The sequence below is a fragment of the Chelonia mydas genome, chromosome 4 (genome assembly GCF_015237465.2).
Source record: "Chelonia mydas isolate rCheMyd1 chromosome 4, rCheMyd1.pri.v2, whole genome shotgun sequence".
Lineage (NCBI taxonomy): Eukaryota > Metazoa > Chordata > Testudines > Cheloniidae > Chelonia > Chelonia mydas.
The window spans coordinates 31,581,671-31,604,819 of NC_057852.1; the positions used below are offsets into that span (position 1 = coordinate 31,581,671).

The following is a 23,149-nucleotide window of genomic DNA, read 5'->3' on the forward strand; positions in this document are numbered from 1 at the left end:
TGATTCTTTTGTACAGCTGGTCTACAGAACTCTGCTGCACACACACTTTTTCACAGAAATAGATATTTCTCTTATTTTGAGCCTCCTAGACAACCATTGGACTACCACTATGTAAATATTCATTAAGAACCCAAATAATTTGAGCGTGTCGTTAAAAGTTAAAAAGAAGCTCTGGATAATGGACCAAGAAGTTCTGAAGAGAAATAATTGACAATGGCACATAGGTATTTGCTTTTCATTGAAACGTGTCCTTTCTTTTTCATTGTCTTTTTGAATGGCATTGTCCTTTAGATAAGTTCATGGAGGATATGTCCATCAATAGCTATTAGCCAAGATGGTCAGGAACACAGTGCAATACTCTGGGTGTCCATAAACCTTTGATTGCCAGAAGCTGGGACTGGACAACAGGATGGATCACTCTGAAGCATCCAGCTGTGGCCACTGTCAGAAGACAGGATACTTGGCTAGATAAACCAATACGGTTCATTCTTATGTTCTTAAGCACCCTCCATTTAAGGCCAGAAAATAGAGATCTCAGAGTCAGATCTAATCTTAAAGCTCTAAATGTAGAGGGTTTGGCCTGCAGGTTGCTAAGCCCTCCAGAAAGCAGCTCACCATTCTCACTCCCATTGACTTTCATGGGAGTTGAGGAGATTCCGCACTTTTTAGGGCCACTCTCTCACAGTAGTATAGAGCCTAGCTCAACAGGTCCGAGCTGTTCTAGGCCTCCAGGCACTACCACAATACAAATGAGTAATAACTTCTATGAAGCATTCAGCACTTTGCGGAATTGTGCCCTTTAAAGTGCACAGTGAACCAGATTATTTTTCCCATTAAAATTTTGATGTTGGTCTGATTTGCTTCGGGTCCCCATGTACTACTTTATTGCAAGTTAATTGCATGTAGCCCAGGGCAGATCTCTCATTTTCAGTCTTCAACATTTAGGCATAGCTAGCTTTCCAGAACATTTTCTTAGTCATCCATACCTATCATGAATTTTTAAGATATTGGTTGAAATACATTTTGGATTTATTACATATCAGTTACACACAAACATATGTGAGCTAGATGGGGTTTTTATGATGGGTGGTCTGCTAGATTGTATAATGAGCTGATAGCTCTGGCTGGCAATTTCCCCTTCCCCCACAGTGAAATTATTCGCTCATTTTGTCATAATCAACCTGGCTAGCCATCATATTTTTAGGAAACCCAAAATCTAATGTCCCTTTATGCGTTTGACAGCAGTGTGCATTTCAATTTAAATGGCTACACTGAACATTTAGTATCCTCATGACTCTCTCTCCCCTCCCCCGTCTTTCCATTTTTTTAAGAAAAAGCAGCTGTTCATTTTCCCAAAGGCTCTATAGAAGTTATATTACCAAATGCAGATTTTTTTTTCTTTTGAGCTAAATCAGTTGTATGTGTTGGAGCTTAAAACCTGACTACCCTCCTCCCTGCCCCTACCTGCCTTTTAAAAAAAAAAAAAAAAAAAGAAAGAAAGAAAAAACCTCTCACAAACCTGAAGATTGCTGCTGGCATAATAAGGAACAGCTGTGGTATGAAACTGCATACAATTACAGTTCTTTCAGGACTGCAGCCCAACAGCTTTCAGCACACACGCGCTTACACACACACTTCTCTCTGGAATTTGACTAATACACGCAAGACATTCCTTTAACTTCTTACTTTAGCTGAAGACCATATTTATCAGACTTCAAGCTGGAAGTCCAGCCCTGCAAACACTTACGATAGTGCGTACAACCATGAGGAGTTCCACTTGGCCTTGCTGGTGGGATTTGTGTATTTAAATAAGAAAAAACAAAGTTCATCTGCTGTCCTTTCTTGGAAGAGCAAAGAGGGAGGGATGGATGAAGTAGTTTAATTATTATTTAGTTGCTTTTTTCTTTTGACTTATAATTACTTGATAAACTCAAGATATTTCTCCCAACTCAGACTTTTCAGCTAGGAGAATCCTAAGTTTAATTCAAACCCAGCACAACACTCAAGTCTCTGCCAAAGAGGGGGGTGAGTGTTTGTGGGTGTGTGTGTGTGTGTGTACAAAGCTCATTATTTTTAAGCAGTAATGATACTTTTTTCAGGACACTAAGGTCAGTGTGTGTGTGTGTGTGTGTGTATACACATACATTGACCTCAGTGTCCTGAAAAAAGTATCACTACTGCTTAAAAATGGTGAGCTTTGTAATTCACACTGCTTCTTTGTGCGCCAGAAGTATGTCCACATCCCGGACAGAGAATAATCAATTAGTGAAATAGCACTTTGTGAAGAATATGGCAGAATATGAAGCTAACTTTGTAGAAAACTGACAAAAGTTTGTGTAGCTATGTTTTGTTTTAATTTAAAATTTGATATATGCTTTTTTTTTAATACCCCAAAATGTCTTAGTGCCTCAGCCATTTAAAATTCTCTTAAATCCACGTGGGCTATTGGAGGCCTTGGAAGATTATGAGCTGAATTGAGTTGGCAGTGAATGGCAGCCTGCCAGAATGAAGAAAGACTGACTGTTTTCAAAGCTTTGGAAGTATTTTAAAAGGAGTGCCAGAGAGGAGTACTGAAATTCCCTGTAGAACTGTATAAATATCACCGTTACGAGGATCTACTGTTGGAGCCTAAAAGCCTTACTTAGAGTTAAAACACAATCTGCCATTTTTCTCCTCTTTTAGTTAGTTCTCTAGCTCTTCCTGCTGCATCTTGTCATAGAGAGTACATTTTACCATGGGAAAGAATGTGCTTTGAAACATAGGAAATTGAAGGAAGGCTGAAATGTCAGCTCATTCTGGGATTTCAACCCATAACCTTTGTCAACACAGTAGTGCTGAATTTTTATGCTGTTCTAGACATCAGTGGCTCCAGTGAAGCTTAACTTTAAGACAGTACCTTTAAATAGACTTCCTGTCTATAAAGACTACTCTTTTTCCTGGTTCACCACTAAGGCAGTTTCCAAAAAAAGGCCAGCCACCTGTCTCCCTCCAACTTTTTTCCTAAAACCTTTCTAACCAAATGTTTCATGCCATGAAATACATCAATTTGGCTTCTCAGTGTCAGTTTCTTACTACACTGTTGCAGAGTTTTGAAAGGCAGTGAAAATAAAACAAGTTGTGTGTACTGGAGTAAGCTGAGTATAAGGGAGAATTCAAAAATTTGTCAGAATGCTGTTGGAGCATTCTAGTGTCTGTGGCTTTAACTCCAAACTTGCCTTAGTACAATGTCTTAGTTAATGGCCTTCCAGAAAAATAAAAATAAAATGGGGCTCCAGCTCCTGGAGGAAAAAAAAAGAATACTATGGCCAGAATCTTAACCTCAGAAAACAAGGTTTCCATATTCCTACAGTCCTGAGGGAGTCACACTGTGGCTTCTTGTTAAATATTGATGTAACTTGAAAATTGCTTCTTTTGACTTATAATTAGTGCACAATTTGGGATTTATGCTGTTTTCTTTGAGATTAGTTGATGCCTAAGATCTTCTTAAACTAATGTATTGGCTAGTCCAAAAATAAGATCAAGACTTGGGACCAAATTCTCTTTTCTAATCCAGTCTCCAGAAGCTGAAAATGTCATCATGTATTTGAAGGGATGACAATATCCATACCAAATATTTGCTCCTAAGGTGTTTTGCTGTCCTCCAAAAAAAAATGCCATTCCTCAATTCCACTTGTCCTCTGCGTTTCTGATGGCAGAGCTTCACCAGAGGGTGTATTTTCCTAAGCTGTTCGTATGTTACTGTTTGAAAAAGGTGGATCTAGAAACAATTTAGCAAGCATCAATTACAATTGACTTGGGAAGGGATAAATTATTCTTTAGTGCTTCCTCAGATGTATAGTTACTATAGAACTTTCTGCTAAATAAGTGGTGCAAATACAAAATCTAAAACAAGGCAATTGGATGAATTTTGATAGTCCATAAGGGATTTGGGGCCCAGAAATCCATGGATAGAATATACTGAACCACGTGTTTATGTATGTATATTCATTCTGTTACATCTATGAGAGAGATAAATATTGGTATTTTAATTATTTTGGGTTCCAAAGCCCATTGGAGTCAATGAAAACCTCAGGGATTCTGCAGGCTTCTTTTCTATCACACAGATTGTTTGTTGTGCACACAAGACTGCTGAGGATAGCAAGATGATTTTCACTGCTATGCCATCAATATATGGGTGACATGAGGCTTATAACTAATCCAGATGATTTATCTGTTTTTCCAAGTGTTTGATTGAGATGGGAACTTGGATGAAAATGTTGCTCAATCCAGAGAAGTCAAGGGTGATGCTAGTAGATTGGGGTATGTTGGTGGCATCTTGAAGGCGTGGAGGCACTGGAGCCTGCCCACATTTCTTTTGGGGAAGTTGTCAAAGAGCTTCATTGCTTGGTGAGTTTGGCTCTGAACTGCTTTTGGATTCTCAGTGGGTGCTGGTGGTCAAAAGCACCCCTTTTTCATCTGTTAAGGCAACTGTGGTCATTTCCTCAGATATAGAATTTATCCATGCCATTATTGCTTATAGATTACAATAATCCATTGTGATGTACATAGGACTACTCTTGAGGACCACACAGAAGTTCAAACTGTGGCTGCTTGACTGCTTGGCAGCACTACCTTCAGGGATAAACTTGCATCAAGACTCTGAAAATTTCATTAGCTTATCTACCAGGTGCAATTCAGGAAAAAACTCCCATTGGCTTCAAGAGCTTTTCACCCAAGTAAAGGCTTCAGGATTTAGCCCATGGTTTGTAATGGTTTATGATGTTACAGAGAAGGGCTGTTTTGAGCTTTTTCCCTTTCTTTGCTGAAATTCATAAATTGTTTCTTCTGTAGCTTCTTTCAACCAGAAGACTCTCAAAGTGCTTTACAAACTAGATAGAGGCATGAGGTTGCCCGTCACTGAAATTCAGCCACTTCTGGGGTAGGATAGGCTACTGTTTAATTGTGCACAGTAACACTAAACAAGTTAAGTCCCAAAGTGAGCCTACTGTTGTATTCAGTTGATATTAGAAGGGGAATTAAAGTAGGCAGAATTTAACGACCCAAACTGGAATTTGGCCAGGGCACCTAAATAAACACTCTTCTCTTGCAGAAACTGCCATGGGAATTTAATGACTGCAAATGATTTAGACCTCTGTTTCATCCAAAAGCGTCTAGCAGTATAGTGACCCAAGCATCATGCTGGGGCAGGGCAGTAGTTTACTATTGACATAGAAGGGACTGTCACACCATTGCTATCATCTGTACTTCCTTGACTTTTACGTTGTGTTCTCCCATCCAGCTACTGACCAAGTCCAACCCCATTTATGTTTGAGATCACAGTCCAAGGAGGTCTGGTTGCATAAATACACTGTGAATGGCTGGCCTATCAGCAAGTCACCTTGGAGAAGATGCAGTGTGTTCTCTGCTCTGTTTCTAGTTGATACGGAGGGGCTATAGTACCACCCATCTTGATTCTGTCAGCCAGCAAGTGTTCATGGACATCCTAACAGAGAACAGTCACTGCTCTTCCTAATGGGATTCTGGCCTGCTCTTGTGGAAGAGCCGGAGGAGGGGGGAACTCACCCCAATTTTCTTCCTACGCCTCCTGCACTAGATGTATGTACAGGGGCTGGTTAGAATCTGATCATGGATGTTTACTCAGCCAAACTTCTTTGCATTCACAAAGTCCCGAGCTAGCAAATCAGCACAATACAAATAGTTAATAAAATATGAACCTCAGGAATTGACTCAAAATAGATAAGTTATCAAAAGAAAGCAAATCAACATAACCAAGGTTACTTTTGACCAAAAAAAAATGTTTTTCCTGTCATCTAATTGTACATGAGTCACTCTCTTGCATATTCTGTGCTCATGAAGATTGCAGGAGCACTCCAAAGAGGCACTTACACATCTTTTTAAAAAAACAAAACCAACAATAATCTACTTCTAACTCCTTATCTCTCATTTGTGCCCAGTATATGGCAAGAATTACATGTATGTTCCTGGATACTTCAAGAAGTCAAATAGTGGTGGGCAGAATTACAACTTGGTGGGATGTGAGATGCTGATCCATTTCCACAGTAACGTGCTATTTTTAAGTCATGCATCATGGCATCTTCAAAGAGACCAGTCATAATTCTGATGGATTAGACTGCAGAGTCAGTCCTAGATGCAGTAATTGTTTCACAGATGCTGCTGATGTGACTTGAATCCCTAATAAATTATGGCTGGGGAAAAATATGTTAGAGCTCCTAAGTGTATTGGCTCAAACACCTGTTACTGGAGGAGAAAAAATAAACTACTATCCTTTAGTAAATGTAAGTTTTCTTTAAAAGAAATGTAGTTCACCCCACCACAAATCTAAAAAGACCATAGAGTGCAGATTTTGCAGTCCTAAACAATTCAACAGTAGCATCTAAAGCACATGCATGGTGTACTAGCTGAAATAAATACCAGAGGTATACCATTGCTTGGTTTTTCCTAACTTTAAATTGCATTACTGTGGTTTGTCTGAGCACCTTTTATGGTTTGTAATAAGACGAGACTCAGGAGGATTGTGAATAGAATCATAACTGAGTTTATACATGGGGAATCAAGAGTAATGCAAAGTAACCCCAATCCAACAGTTATTCTGAAGAAAGAAAGTGTGAGGCTTTTTAAACCAATGAGTTCATACGAGGCTTTGAAGAGTCAAATGGTTTAATCCTGCTTTGGAATGCCTTGCACCACCTCCTTTTATGCTGGAGCCAATCAGAATCCAAGGGATTGGTTGATTTGTAGTCTGAGGCTTTTGAGAAGCCTGTGAAGAGTGCATATATTTTTTGTCACATAATAAGGAAGGAAATACGTGGCTTTCAAGGATCATGAGTTTCCCTCCTGAGGAGCAGGCACACTTTGCACAGAGGTTTGCATGCTGAGCTTAGATACAGGCCACACATTCCTCAAGTAGTAAGGCTCTTTTATCCATCAACAAAACACAGAGCAAAAGGAGCTTTTGAAAACTTTTAACGAGAGTTAAACTTTACCCTCTGTGATAAAGTAGAGTTCAACCACCAGTGTTAAAATACTGATATGCTTTGAGGACCATGGAGAGGATTCCCATGGCTCAGTCACACAGACTAATACCTTGTTTTGATAGAAATAAAAAATAATCTGATAGGGTAGTGTTAATTACTGTTCCTTTGTATTTTGCTCAGAATACTGTGTCATTTAGCAGCTTACACACTCATCTTTCACCTCTGGGAGTTGTTTGGCTGCAAGCTCAGGTATCAAAAGACAGCAGGTAGGGAATGAAAGGGAAGCAATTTCAGGTTAGGGTGAATGTCTGTTTCTTGAACCCCATTGGGAGGGAATGTAATTCTGCAGCATCCTTTACTTTTCATTTTTACTTCAAAGAACTATATGGAATGAGGGGAACTTCTAAAGTTTTCCTGATGTGCCAGTCGAACAGCGATGTCTATTATGCTATGGAATAGTCTCCCCAGGGAAGTTACAAATGCCTTATCACCTGGGACTCTTAAAGCTAGCCAAGCCAAGATGCTGGAATATATATTGTACACAGAAGAATCCTGCTTTATTAGGGGAGCAGACTAGATGACATAACTGATCTTCTCCATCTCTAGTTTCTGTTTTCCAAATTACTTTATAAACTCACTTTGTTAGTGGTGGGGTTTGGGAAGCAATGTGACCATAGCATATTTTCATTTTATAAAGAATAATTCGAGCACATGGAGAAAAGAGTTTTAAGGGTTAAAAGCACATTTAAGAACAAATGAGGGGGTGTGGTTAGCATATGTCCAGTTGTCCAGTTTTGCTTAGCATGCACCTGTGATGCTTTGATTGTCCCTGTTTTGAAGTTAGCGCCCTGAACAGAAAGGGAATCCCAGTAATCTTATATAATGCTATCAATTCTGCTTATAATAATTTTACATGGCCCAAGAGCAATTCTTATGTAAAGAGTGTTTCTGAATTCTATTATTCACTTGAGTTTAGTAAGGCAATAATACCCTGGAATTCAGTGCACATTGTATAAATTAGGTGTAATTTGATATTGTAAAAAAATTAGAGAAGGATAAATAATCCTGTTCTGTGCTCTTGGAGGCAAATCTAGTGTGATAGGAGAAATTTTCAAATGTAATAGTCCTCTCTGTGGAGTGGTAATATCAGCCACTTGTGAGGCTCTTAGCTGTCCAAGCAAATATGAATTAATAATAGAGAGCCCTTCATATTCCCTTTCTATGCAAACTAGAAGTAATGTCTTCATTGCAAAAATTTGCATGAGTCAAAATTTTTACGTTAGACTCATTTGTACCTTTAGTACATTATGTATTTATTATTTGACACATTTTCCTAACTTTCCCAATCTGAAATCCTTCTAACATCTGCAAGGTGCTCTGTCGGTCTCTCTTCTGTCATTTGGGCTGTTGGTGGGGAACGATAAAACCCACAAAGAACAAATTATGGAGAGAGTGCAACAACAGCTTTCTCTACTTTTTCTGTCATTCTGAACCTTCGGTTGATCTGCCTAACCAGAACTGGACAGTTGTTGGGTGGAATTTGTTCACTACACCCTGGCAGCATGTTTATCCAATGTGAAACCTTTTTTATATAAATAAAAGGAAAATATTTTATTGAATATTAAGATATTTATTGAAGAGAAGAATTTCCAAACGACCCAACTCATATCCAAGACACACAGATTTTAGGCTTTGCTGCAGAACAACAACAAAAATACAATTCTAAAGGCATGCTCACAGGCTTCATTCATAATATCAAGCAAATACAGTCTGTTGTATGTGAATATGTACCATGATTTTAATTTTTTTCCTTAAATAAATGCATAATGGTAATGTTAGTATTGTAACAATAATGAATGAGTATAGGGATTCCAGTGGAGAGTAGTCAGTTTTTGTTTTGTTTTCTCATGCGTGTATTTTGTTAAGGGTGAGATCTTTGGAAAACCAACTTTAAATGACCTTGTCAAACAGCTGATGAATAGAGGGGCAGGGGTGCCTCTCTAACCAGCAAGCTTGGTGGCAATAATCCTTCAAATCAGACAAAAGAGGCTTGGCATACTATAATCAAGTAACAGGATTAGCTCTAAGTCTGGGAACTACAGTTTCTGCATGATTTTCCACCTTATTTGGAATAAAAATCATTACAGAAAAGTTCAGGCGAAGCCGTGAATACTTATATTTTCATTAGAAAATGATCATTAATCATGCAAGAGATTTAGCCTTAAGATAAGTATATTTCTGTTAGAACAGCATTTTCGCATACCCTTTTCTATACTAATCTGAGTTTCTCACCTATGCATCCGTTGTTAGGAACTTAGTGCTGAAAATGTTCTTATCAAGTTTGAAAACACACTTGAACTAATCACGTGCTGAACTTCAGAAAGCGTGTCAAATTAAAATATGAACTAAGACAGTATGTTGCTATAAGGCATAATGGTTTCAAGTTAACAAACCAAGCATTTTTTCTGCACCATTTTAAAAGCGGGTCTGTCTGGTGCAGTTTCACTCTGCTTGCATACCACCATCAGCTTCACATGTTCATGCCCAATCTGATATTGTTTCAGTTCAGGCTTCACCTTTAATTTATTAAAAATACATCAGACGGCAGCATGAAAAAATGACACTTTATAATACCAAATGACACTTTATAAGTCCAATGCTATTGAAAACACCCTGAGAAAACATTAGTTTGATTAAGAGACCAATCAAACGGGAGAGACCACTGTAACTTGGGATGCTGTGCATAGATAGGAGGGCAGATGCTCAAATATTGTGTCTGGTCAGTGATTTGATGTGTATCGAATAAAACTAAACTTAGACCCTTTTCCCTCCCTTTTTCTCTTTCAGATACGTTAAAAGGGCAGCCTTGTGGATGGCCCTGGAGCAGGCCAGATGGAACAGGATAGAACCAACCATGTTGATGGCAATAGATTGAGCCCATTTTTAATACCACATCCTTCTCATGTTTCCCAGGTGGAGCCTTTGTCAGTGAAGCTGCAGAATGGAAGTCCATTAACAGAGAGAACCCATGCTGAAGTAAATGGTGACCATAAGTGGCTACTTTTTAAGAACAGCTATGGAATACCTCATGTGAAGGGAAACCCAAATAACCGTACCAGCCCTGACCTCCTACAGGAAAAGAGAGTGTATTCCAAGTATATGCAAAATGGTGGGATAAAACGCACTTTTAGTGAGCCTTCTCTATATGGCCTTCATCAGAACAAGAAAATTAAACGAGATGAAGAGGGAAATGGTGAAAAAGATGAGCCAGGGGAAAACAATGAAAAACCAACTGTCTCCAATTCATGCAATGAGAAGGAATCTGAGAGTTTTACTGGACAAGAAAATGCAGCTTCTGATTTTATACAGTCTTCAAGATACAACTGTGATGGTTCAGAAAATCCTGAAGATCTCCAGATTCAGAATGAGCAAGAGAGGGAAAACATTAATTGCCACAACAAGAACATTGTCTTACTACTTAAGAACAAGGCAGTGCCAATGCCTAATGGTGCTACAGTTTCTGCCTCTTCCATGGAAAACATGCATGGTGAACTCCTAGAAAAAACACTGTCTCAATATTATCCAGACCATGTTTCCATTGCAATGCAGAAAAACACATCTCACATAAATGCCATTAACAGTCAGGCTACTAATGTGTTGTCCTATGAGACAACACATTCATCCCATACCTCAGGGCAGATCATTTCCCCACAGACCTCAAACTCTGAGCTGCCTCAAGTGCCAGCTGTAGTGGCTACTGAGGTCTACAATACGGAAGACTCCAGTAAACCACCTGTATTACCAGGTAGCTATTCACTTCAGAAATCGGAACTACAGCTACAGCAACAAAACCCAGGCTATGATACACATCAGTTACCCACAGGAAACAGTAGTGTTCATGGAAATATGGGGCGGGCACCCAACCAAGATCTCTCTCTAAGTTCCAGCAGTAATCTGCAATCTCACAACAATAGCCTGGAGGGGATTTCAGAGCAAGCAGAAAAAAATGGTGCTTTGTTTAAACACAACTCAATGTCCAATAAGGATTCCTTCACTCCTCCTCCTGCTTCTGTTCCTCCCCCAGCTCCAGAAATGAACAGCACTCTGTCCCTTGGGGTTACAGAAGGACATCACCCCTATGACAACAGAAATGTTGAAACTCTTCCTAGAGAAGTGAAGAATGAAGGGCAGCAGGAAGAACTGATGTCCAGGAGTCCTGGCCTTGCCCAGCAACAACCTAACTCTCAACAAAAGCTTCCACAGAAGCCGGAGGTGTCACAACAGGATGGCAGTGAAAGTGATCTGCCAGCTACCATGATGACCTCCATTCAGCAACACACAGAAGAAATAAAGCCATCATCAGAACCACACATCCAAGATCTGCAGGTAGTTGGGAACAACGGAGAGTTGCAGCAACACTATCAGCAGCACTTGGGACAAAAAGAACACGAGATGCCTCCTGAGAAAGGAAAAGACCAAGTGAAACAGCAGCCACATCATTATCCAAAACCTGGTTGGATAGAATTGATTTCCACTCATTTTCACCATAGAGATTCCCCACAGAAGCCCAATGAGGCTTTATTGAGGTCAATTCTCCAGTTCCAGCCAAATCCAATGGAACAGATGCATTTAAACCAGTATACTGGGAATCCCGATGCATTAAAAGAGCCTTCAGGACAGCCCCATAGCCAGAAAATAATACAACAGGAACAAATGCCTCAACTGTACAAAAGCGAGGCAGCACAACTGCAAGTCCATCCTATAGCTGACCAGCAGCGGCAGTTCCAAAAGCACTCTCCCCAGCCACAGCTCACAAAGAGGAATTCTCTGGTGAAGTCCTATGTGCAGCAACACCATACACAGCAGCTTCATTTCCAAGCAAGACAAGAACAACAAACTGAGCAGCCTTTGGGGGCCCTGTTAAAACAGCAGCACTTGACTCCCCAGACAACAGAGAATGAACCATTCTTACATTCAAACATTTTACAACAGATGTTGCAAAAACAGGCGCAGCAAACACAACTGTCACGCAGTCCACAGTTAACCCCAAACCACCACCACCAGCAAACCCTGCAAAGGAAAAGCGAAGAACTGTCTCAGACCTTTTCCCATTCCCAAAGTAACAATGAACAGCAAATAGATGGGGCATCCTACAGTCAGCTTAAACTAGAAGAATGTTTTCAAAGCGAAAATAAGTATATAAAACCAACTGAGTTCCCGCATAACCCTCAGCTTGGACCAGAGCAGGAGCAAAGTAGCAACAGTAAAACTTCCCTTTACAATCAGATTCTGAAAACAAATACTAATCTGCAGCATCCTGGCCGTATGCACTTGGTTTCTGAGAAGAAGGAAAACATCATAAATGCTGAACTCTTCGGAATAAACAAAATGCAGGACTTGCAACATATGCAATATTATCCAAATAGTATGACCCCAAAGCAAGAGGTGCATCATTGCTTTCAAGAACAAGAGCAACAATCTCAACAAGCTTCAGTTATACAGCGACCACTCCAACAACCAGAGGGATGTGGTGGGAATTTGAAACAAGGTATGTCCAGCCAGCAAGCTCCACCGATTCAGCAAAGGTACTTACCACACAGCCAACAAACTCTCCCACAAGATCAGAGAGGGTGTTACCTTCAGGCTCAACCCCACAAGGATTTTCAAAATCATGCTGCTCTCAGGTGGCATCTCTTACAAAAGCAAGAGCAGCAAATACACCAACAACCCAAACCTGAAATTTGTCCCAGTGTGACGCGCAAGCCTATAAAAGTTGAGGCTGGCTCAAAGTCTAATATCTGCATGCATCTATCAACTGGACATCTGGAAAACAAAACATGGAAAAAAACAATTAAACAAGAGAATCAGCACTTCAGTTGTGAGAACATGCAGCAAAAGAGTATCATTGAGACAATGGAACAGCAGCTGAAACAGATTCAGGTCAAATCACTGTTTGATCACAAAGCTCTTACTATCAAATCACCTAAGCATGTGAAGGTCGAAACCGCAGGTCCTATCACTATCCTATCAAGAAATTCTATTGCTGCAGAATTTGACAGCCACACTTCCACCTTAGATCAACAAGCAATTCCTTCTGCTGAAAAAACCCCAACTAAAAGACCAGCTGGATCTGTCCTAAATAATTTTTTAGAGTCCCCTTCAAAGTTATTGGATACTCCTGTAAAAAATTTATTGGACACACCTGTCAAAACCCAATATGATTTCCCATCATGCAGTTGTGTTGGTAAGTGGCAAGAAATGTACTAAAAATACATTGTTAATTCACAATTAGGAAGGTAGCTTTCAGAGTGGTTGGGGGTTTTGTTTGGTTTGTTTTTTTGTTTGGTTTTATTTTGGGTTGATTTTTGAGAATGCCAGCCATTAGCAAGGGAGAGTTTCAGTTTCTTTCCAGCAACACTAGTTTTTACATTAAAAATAGAACTCCACCGTATGTTTGTAACAAAGCTGTCTGGTTTGTGTGCTAGCACATTAATGTATGGCATACAAATCTAATATAAAGTAGATTCTTCAGTCTGTTTATCTCTTTGTATCCAGTCTCCTTCAGAAGCAGGCATATATTATGCAAACACATCTGATAAAAAGATCAGATTCACAATTTAATTTGATGCAGTATTATTTAAGTCAAGGTTGGAGATACTGTTTGTATGAAAGATGTCTTGGGGCCAAAACCTGAGATCCTTACTCCATTTTTACTCAGATACACAGTCAAATTACTGAGAGTTTGACTGAGTAAGGGCTGATTGAAAACAGAGGGTTGGATTTTTGCATGACCCTTTACATAGGTGCCTTCTTCCTTTCTTCCCTTCCACTCCCCTGGTAATGACCAGTGTCAGGGCCAACCAGAACTTCAGTCACTGTGCTTTAGGAAGCACAGTGACTGCTCCTTCTCTGCTCTCCTCCAAGAGGCAGCAAAGGGGCAAGACCATGGCTCACCTCCCACTCTGCACAGAGCAAGACTGGAACTGTAGGGAGAGCATAAGTGTAATAGCTGGTATGCTCCTCCTTTTCATTCTGCCACACTCTGTTTTGTTTGGCGAAATGAGTCTCCACTCTGCCTCTTACTATGGGCACATTTTGAAGTCATTTTTCTGGAGAGATGATTCTCTGCTGTGTTGGATTGAGACAAAATGTACAGTTCTTCATTGTGAAGACAAATAGCTTTGTTGTGACCTCCCTGATTTATATACACACACACTCAGAGCCTGCCCCAGGGTATAAAGTTAAAAATATAGTTCTCTACAAAAGCAAAGTTGATCTTTTCCCCCTTCTAAAATGTTTTGAGTTGAATCTCAGGAAAATTGACATGGGGGCGAAGGGAAAAAGTAGTGCATTACCATACTGCAAGGAGAAATACAAAACTGGAAGTTGGTTTCTTGTTTCTCCTTGCCACACTTTGAGAAACCTTGTAGAAATGAAATGGGGAAATCAAAACTCTCTGCATTTGTAGTTTTAACTTGTCACTGATACTTACTGAGATGGTCACCCTGCATTTTCACATAATGGATATATTAAGACAATTTCTTCAATGTATTTGGCACAAAGAGGCTTTTCTTCAACATCTAGCATTCATCTCAGCTTTGCCCCAGTCTTCCCCACCCCTTTTTCACCTAATACAGCAATTGTGAACTCAACAAGGAGAGTCCACTCTCCACTCAAGCTGTGTTTAACTTTAGGGGCCACATTTTCAAGCCTTAGGTATATAAGTTACACATACATGCAAAAAACAGATACGTGATAGCCCCCGAAGTGATGTTTGCCAATGTGACCACAAAAATCCTCCCTTCTAAATACGGGGGTGAGAAATCACTGTTCAGTAACTACTGGGAAATGCTAATTTTTAATTTCACTGTAACTGCAAATATAAAACAAGCATTTGTGCTTGCAAAAGGGACAATGGGGTGCAATATCTACTTGCACACACTGTCACCCATTATACATGTGTAAATTCATGGTTTGCAAATACACTTGGGCATAATTTGTGGGCCTACTTTAGACAAGTATGTGTGAAAGTTTGGCCCCCAAAAATTCATAACAGGGTCCTACCTGGCCAGCTGTGGGCAAGCTTTGCAACGCAATTTCTTATATTAAATAATTACGCTTTAAGGCAATAACCTTTATTTTATTTTAAACAGAGCAAATTATTGAAAAAGATGAAGGTCCTTTCTATACCCATCTAGGAGCCGGTCCTAATGTGGCAGCTATTAGAGAAATCATGGAAGAAAGGTAATTAGCACAAAGGAACAGGACAGATTAACATTTATCCTTTTGTGTATGTCAGAATTTTTCCAGGCTTTGCACATAAAGAAGTAAACAATTGCAAATGGAGTAATTATTTGTAGGCTTAGCTACTCCAGTGTTGCCGGCTTTACGTACTGTGCTATTCACCAGAGAGTCACAATATTTGACAGGGCTAATAGTCTGCTGGCTGGCACAGGCTGCCCACTTTGAGACAGATGCCAGCAAACCGAAGCGGGGACAAGTATTCATAAGCCTGCCAAGCAAGAGTGTTGGCTATGGTATTCACAGTGGGGGATGCACATGCCAAGATAGGAAGAAGATGGAGGGATGAGAGCACCGAAAAGCAAACTTCAAGCAAAATGTTATCTACAAAAAGACTTCAAATGGCTTAATCCTACTCACTTTCCTCCTGCAATGTGTTCAATTACAATAATGGGAGCAAAGTAAGATTTGGTCCTGAAACTCAATAAGCAATTCTTTAGCAAAACATCCCCCCTTCCATTATATGAAGACAGTATTGTTCAGATTGCTAGAATAAATTGTGTATCACAAGATACTACATTACTAGCATTCTCCAGATTACCAGCAAAACAAATGCTTAGGATATGCATATAATAGTCATATAGATATGTGGATCATTTACATATTATATAAATATAAAACACTGCTAACATTAATAAGGTGTTAAATCGGAGACCTCCAGCAAACAGTAAGGTTCTCCTGCCACTTGAAAACTGCCATATTGCACAGCCCATATATTACATGGCATGCATAGACACTATGTGCCAAATCCTGAGGTCCTCACTCTGCTGGGTCTGTGTTTTTACTTACTCCATACCCAGGCTATTTGGAGTTTGCTTGAGTAAGAACTGCAGGATTTGGACCTGATCTATTGGGGCCAGATTGAAGCTAGCAGGTGCACAGGGGAGTGGTACAGTATAAGGAGCTTCTTTCCCCTGCGACTCCCGTGCAGGGCTGGCCCCAGCTGCAGACCTTGCACTAGCCCAAGTGCTTCTGGCTAGCATGGTAAGCAGCGTTAGCAACTCTAACAAGGGAGTGTGATGCTGGCTGGCCAAGTGCCAGCTCATGGCACAGTCCCAGGCCTCACTTGAAAACTGGCAAATACATAGCTGACATCAGTTTGGCTCACCGGTGTGTTAGTATTGTTAAAATAGGTATTAGAATTATAAAAATGTGATTACTGTTTAGACTGTATTGAATGCTTATAAGTTTCTCCATGCATTAATCATCATTAATTATAACATCAGGGTCCCATATTGTAAGGTAATATTTGAGCATTGCATTATAAGCCTCTGTGATTGTGTATATCACCGGACAGGAGAGAGACGTTAACTAATGTAAAGTGCTGATCTCCAACAGAAGGTGTTATGTCCTGGCACAAAGGAAGGCCTCTCAACACCAGACAAACTACTGTGGAACATTTAAAGAGGACAAAAACTTTGTAGTCTGTTCCTCCCAATGAAGATGAGACATCCAGGTGAATGCCTCCCATCAGCTGAGTTTGCAGCTGAAAGGGCAAGGGGGGAAGAGAATAAAAACCCCTTACAAGAAGGAACTGTATCTTTATTATGCTTGGATTCTGGAGGACAAGGATTACTGGGCATAAGAAACAGATCCCCAGTGCTTAGTCTGGGTTAGCCTTAAAAGACATCTAAAGTTTGTTTATTATAGAAGCTTCTATTGTTTTTTGAAAGTTAAGATTGGAACTTACTTGTGTCTATATATGTTTATGTGCTTTAACCTTGTAAATTACTTTCTTGTTTCCTTTCCTATTTAATAAATTTTTAGACAGTTTACAGTAGGATTGGCTACAAGCGTTGTCTTTGGTGTAAGATCTAAATTGAGATTGATCTGGGGTAAGTGACTGGTCATTTGGGACTAGGAATAACCTGGACTTTACAAAAACTAGACAAGCCATTTACAACACACACTTTGCTTCTCTACAAAAGAAAAAGGACACTAAACTATCTAAACTACTACATGCCACAAGGGGCCACAACAGTGGTTCCCTTAACCCACCCAGCAATATTGTTAATCTATCCAACTATACTCTTAGCCCAGCAGAAGAATCTGTCCTATCTCGGGGCCTCTCCTTCTGCCCCTCCACCCCCTCGAACACGATACAGTTCTGTGGTGACCTAGAATCCTATTTTCGACGTCTCCAACTCAAGGAATATTTCCAACACACTTCTGAACAACATACTAATCCACAGAGACCTTCCTACCAAGACTACAAAAAGAAGGATTCTGGGTGGACTCCTCCTGAAGGTCGAAACAACAGACTGGACTTCTACATAGAGTGCTTCCGCCGACGTGCACGGGCTGAAATTGTGGAAAAGCAGCATCACTTGCCCCATAACCTCAGCCGTGCAGAACACAATGCCATCCACAGCCTCAGAAACAACTCTGACATCATAATCAAAAAGGCTGACAAAGGAGGTGCTGTCGTCGTCATGAATAGGTCGGAATATGAACAAGAGGCTGCTAGGCAGCTCTCCAACACCACTTTCTACATGCCATTACCCTCTGATCCCACTGAGAGTTACCAAAAGAAACTACAGCATTTGCTCAAGAAACTCCCTGAAAAAGCACAGGAACAAATCCACACAGACACACCCCTGGAACCCCAACCCGGGGTATTCTATCTGCTACCCAAGATCCATAAACCTGGAAATCCTGGATGCCCCATCATCTCAGGCATTGGCACCCTGTCAGCAGGATTGTCTGGCTATGTAGACTCCATCCTCAGGCCCTACGCTACCAGCACTCCCAGCTATCTTCGAGACACCACTGACTTCCTGAGGAAACTACAGTCCATCGGTGATCTTCCTGAAAACACCATCCTAGCCACTATGGATGTAGAAGCCCTCTACACCAACATTCCACACAAAGATGGACTACAAGCCATCAGGAACAGTATCCCCAATAATGTCACAGAAAGCCTGATGGCTGAACTTTGTGACTTTGTCCTCACCCATAACTATTTCACATTTGGGGACAATGTATACCTTCAAATCAGCGGCACTGCTATAGGTACCCGCATGGCCCCACAGTATGCCGACATTTTTATGGCTGACTTAGAACAACGCTTCGTAGCTCTCGTCCCCTTATGCCCCTACTCTACTTGCGCGACATTGATGAAATCTTCATCATCTGGACCCATGAAAAAAAGCCCTTGAGGAATTCCACCATGATTTCAACAATTTCCATCCCACCATCAACCTCAGCCTGGACCAGTCCACACAAGAGATCCACTTCCTGGACACTACGGTGCTAATAAGCGATGGTCACATAAACACCACCCTACACCGGAAACCTACTGACCACTATGCCTACCTCCATGCCTCCAGCTTTCATCCAGACCACACCACACGATCCATTGTCTGCAGCCAAGCTCTACGGTACAACCGCATTTGCTCCAACCCCTCAGACAGAGACAAACACCTACAAGATCTCTATCAGCGTTCTTACAACTACAATACCCACCTGCTGAAGTGAAGAAACAGATTGACAGAGCCAAAAGAGTACCCAGAAGTCACCTACTATAGGACAGGCCCAACAAAGAAAATAACAGAACGCCACTAGCCATCACCTTCAGCCCCCAACTAAAACCTCTCCAACTCATCATCAAGGATCTACAACCTATCCTGAAGGATGACCCATCACTCAAGGATCTTGGGAGACAGGCCAGTCCTTGCTTACAGACAGCCCCCCAACCTGAAGCAAATACTCACCAGCAACCACACAACAGAACCACTAACCCAGAAACCTATCCTTACAACAAAGCCCGTTGCCAACTGTGTCGACATATCTATTCAGGAGACACCATCATAGGGCCTAATCACATCAGCCACACTATCGGAGGCTCGTTCACCTGCACATCTACCAATGTGATATATGCCATCATGTGCCAGCAATGCCCTTCTGCCATGTACATTGGCCAAACTGGACAGTCTCTACGTAAAAGAATAAATGGACACAAATCAGATGTCAAGAATTATAACATTCAAAAACCAGTCGGAGAACACTTCAATCTCTTTGGTCACTCGATTACAGACCTAAAAGTGGCAATTCTTCAATAAAAAAACTTCAGAAACAGACTCCAACGAGAGACTGCTGAATTGGAATTAATTTGCAAACTGGATACAATTAACTTAGGCTTGAATAAAGACTGGGAGTGGATGTGTCATTACACAAAGTAAAACTATTTCCCCACGTTTATTTCCCTCCCCCCGCCACGTTTTTCCTCAGATGTTCTTGTCAACTGCTGGAAATGGGCCACCTTGATTATCACTACAAAAGGTTTTTTCCTCTCCGCTCTCCTGCTGGTAATAGCTCACCTTACCTGATCACTCTCGTTACTCTATATGTATATAAATCTTCCCACTGTAATTTCCTCTGAATGCATCCGATGAAGTGAGCTGTAGCTCACAAAAGCTTATGCTCAAATAAATTTGTTAGTCTCTAAGGTGCCACAAGTCCTCCTTTTCTTTTTCCTGAATATTGCTGTGATCTCTGGTGTAAGGGACCATCTGTCAGAAAGGCAGCTCACCTGGGTGGCAAGACAGATCGGAGTACCCAATGGGACTGTCTGTAACTCCATATTAAGACTCTCACGGTGCCTGAGGAATTCACACTTGATAATTGGTTGGTGCAATCTGAGTAAGGAGCTCACAACCAATTTGGGGTTTGAGCCCTGTTCCCTAACAGTCTGCCCTGTGGTTAGTACTCACACTCTTGAGCCACTGCAGGGCAGCTTGATAGGGTGGGTGGACCATATCCCACACTCCTCACTGTGCAGCGGAGCATGCACCTGAGTAAGGAACTCACAACCAATTTGGGGTTCGTGCCCTGCTTCCTAACAGTCTCCCCTGAGATTGGTACTCATGCTCTTGAGCCACTGCAGGGCAGCTTGACACTGGAATAGTCGTGACAGGAGTTATATACCACAGGTCAATTAAGGTTATCGATCTTAACCCCAGCAATACTAAAAGTTTTAAATTGATACTGAGTTCTAAAAGATGAAGAATAGACACAATGAGTGAACCAGTCATATGATGGTCTTGTGAGAAAAGAACTTGAACAGTTACATTTGGAGAGTGGACTATCCTATAAACAGAAGGCCCCGCTTCAGGAGCTGAGAACTTTGCTCATAAGTTTTGACCAGGCACCAGGGGAAGAAGAGGTGGTGGAGCCCTAGGACCCTCCTACCCGAGATGCCACAGAGGAACTGGTCCAACTGACCTGAGAGCCCAGGAAGAACGCAAGCACCAGAGACTGATAGCAGAACTGCCGATGAGGGAGGCCAAGGCAGCAGAAGAGAGAGCCCACTAGAATCTGATGGAAGTTCAAGCAATGCTGCTCAAAATACTGGAGCAGTAAAAAGAGCTTCTCCATGTAGTGAGTACACCCCACCATGGGAGGGAATGGGAGAAAGTCCACCCAACTTATAAAGAAACTGACTGTACAGAAGAGTTCCTGTCCACCTTTGAGGGACTATGTGGGATGCACTATATCCCAGCAGAGAAACAGATGTCTTTCCTCTTAACTAGATTAACTGGGAAAGCCAGACAAGTTTTTAATGATATGAAGGAGGGTGATGCCATGGGGTATCCAAAATAGAAAGAAAATGTATTGAAAAGATTTAAGATTACCCCTGAGACCTATCAGTTGAAGTATAGAAACCTCAGAATGTTTGACAGTGTCAGTCATGAACTATATTAGGACTGAACCTTAGGAAGGTTGTGAAGAATTTATTTAAAATGCTAAAGGGCAATGGCTTAGATTGTAAGGGCTGGAGGGACACACAGCCCTCACTTTGGTCAAGGAAAGTTTGGTAAGGGAGGAAGACAGACTTCCCGATAAGAGTTTAAATATATTAGCTTTGGCTGAATATTCTGTACCTTTGGCCAAGGTTACCTCAAATTTGAGGATTTTAAAGGAGATATTATTGTGGGCATTCGGAATCTACTTCCCACTGATGTTGTAATAGGTAGTGATACCTTAGCCATGTCTAAGCAGGTTAATGTCAGAACTTGCAGCGAGAAAGAGTATAGCTGTACTTCACCTGGCTTGTCTATGGTGGGCTGCCAGTGGGAGGGAAATACTCACAGCTTATAAAGGACTGAGGGTAACAGTCTGTCCCCAGAAAAAGGGTTTGGAGATTCCATGGCTTTGCCAGAGTCTGCTCTTAACTTAAGTGAAACGCAAAAGGAATTTATTGAGGCTCAACATGTTGATCTTTCCCTGCACCAGGAGAGGAGTGCAGCTCAGAATAATACCCTGACTGGGGAAGGAAAGGGTAGATTTTTTCCAGAAGAAGGTTTGTTGTATAGGGAGGCTTCCATAAGGAAAAAGAGGCACCGTGGTGAAGTTTGCAAGCAGGCGTTTGTGTTTGATAAGTACAGGACAGTGTGGCTGCAGGTAGTTCCTGATTGCCCCTTTGCTGGACACTTAGGGGTGAAGAGAACCTGTGATAGGCTCCAACAGAATTTTTATTGGCCTCACATGTGTGAGACAGTAAAAAAAAAAAAAAAAAAAAAAAAGTACTGTAAGAGTTGTGTCATATATCAGAAGCATAAGAGATTAAATGGACTCTCCAGGAATGGAAAGAAATATATACTGGCTATGGTGGATTCTGCCACCAGGTACCCTGAAGTGAGAGCTCTATCTAATGTGCAAGCGGAAACTGTGGCTACTGCCCTAATGACCAATTATAGCAGGGTAGGTTTTCCCAGGGAAATCTTGTCAAATTGTGTTGCAAATTCCATGCTTGTAGTTTTCAGAAAGTTACAGGAGTTGTGTGGAGTGAGGCATATAAAGGCCACCACAATCATCCAGAAACAAATGTGCTGGTAGAAAGATTCAGAAGGATATTGAAGTCTATGATGAGGATGTGTGGTACCCAGCAAGAGAATGGCTGAGGTGTTTGCTCCTTTGTTTGTTGTTTGTGTACCCCAAGAGTCTACATGGTTCTCCCTCTTTGATCTCCTTTACAAGAGACACTCATGCTCTAGATTTAATTCAAGGCTCTGGCAGGGTAGTACAGAGGAGTTAGGAAAGCCTGTAGGGGAGTATGACACTCGTTCTAAAGACAGTTTAATGGCTATGATGGACTTAGTGCATCAGAACCGTGAAAAGAGTCAGGTGTCTCAGAAAGCTTGGTATGACAGGCATGCTGGAGAAAGTCTTTTGATATAGGTGACTTGGTATTGATTCCAGTGAGGAAAAACAAGATGCAAGATTGCTGGGAGGGACCTTTCGAGGTAAAAGAGAGAGGGAATGAGGTCACTTCTGATGTAATGAAACCCCGTGGCAGGGGAGCTGTGCAAACGGTACATGTCAATAGTTTGAAGGGTTACCATGACAGAGAGATGGCGATGAATACAATTTGTTATACTTCTGAGGGAACATTTTCTTTGCCTTTAATGGATTTGGTCAAGGAGAGAAGGAAGAGACTACTCTGGAGAGCACTGAGATTTGAGGGGGTTTGAACCCAGCCAAAAGCAGGAGATATTGGCTCTCTTGAAATACCACAGGCAGGGGCATTCATTTTCCAACCTCCCAGGTTTAATTTAAAAAATAATGCATTCTATTGTAATTACAGCACCCTGCCCTGCTCCTAGCAGAGCCTATGCTAACAGTGAAATGCAAAGACAAATTCAGGAGGAATTGTAGAGCATTGTAGACGTGGGAGTGATCACTAAATCAAAAAGCCCCGGGGTCTCCTATTGTGGTGGTATCTAAAAGGTATAAATCATGAGATTTTGTTTGGATTTTAGAAATGTACACACCATCACCCAACCTGATTCCTACCCCAAACCCTGGAGAGAGGACCAGTAAGGACATCCAAGTTTATTCTTCCCATCAGCTGA

The 23,149-nt window shown here is 41.2% G+C and overlaps 1 protein-coding gene across 2 annotated transcripts in view; it reads left to right on the forward strand.

The window, feature by feature from the left end:
• Positions 1–9,843: 9,843 nt before the first annotated feature.
• The window catches only part of TET2 (tet methylcytosine dioxygenase 2), a 34,272-nt gene continuing 20,966 nt past the window's right edge, over positions 9,844–23,149 (forward strand). For both annotated transcript variants that reach the window (XM_007054389.4, XM_037896986.2), the window contains exons 1-2: positions 9,844–13,239; positions 15,149–15,239. In XM_007054389.4, the coding sequence (XP_007054451.2) occupies positions 9,888–13,239; positions 15,149–15,239 (3,443 nt within the window). In that variant the 5' untranslated portion in view covers positions 9,844–9,887. The remainder of the gene's footprint in view (positions 13,240–15,148; positions 15,240–23,149) is intronic.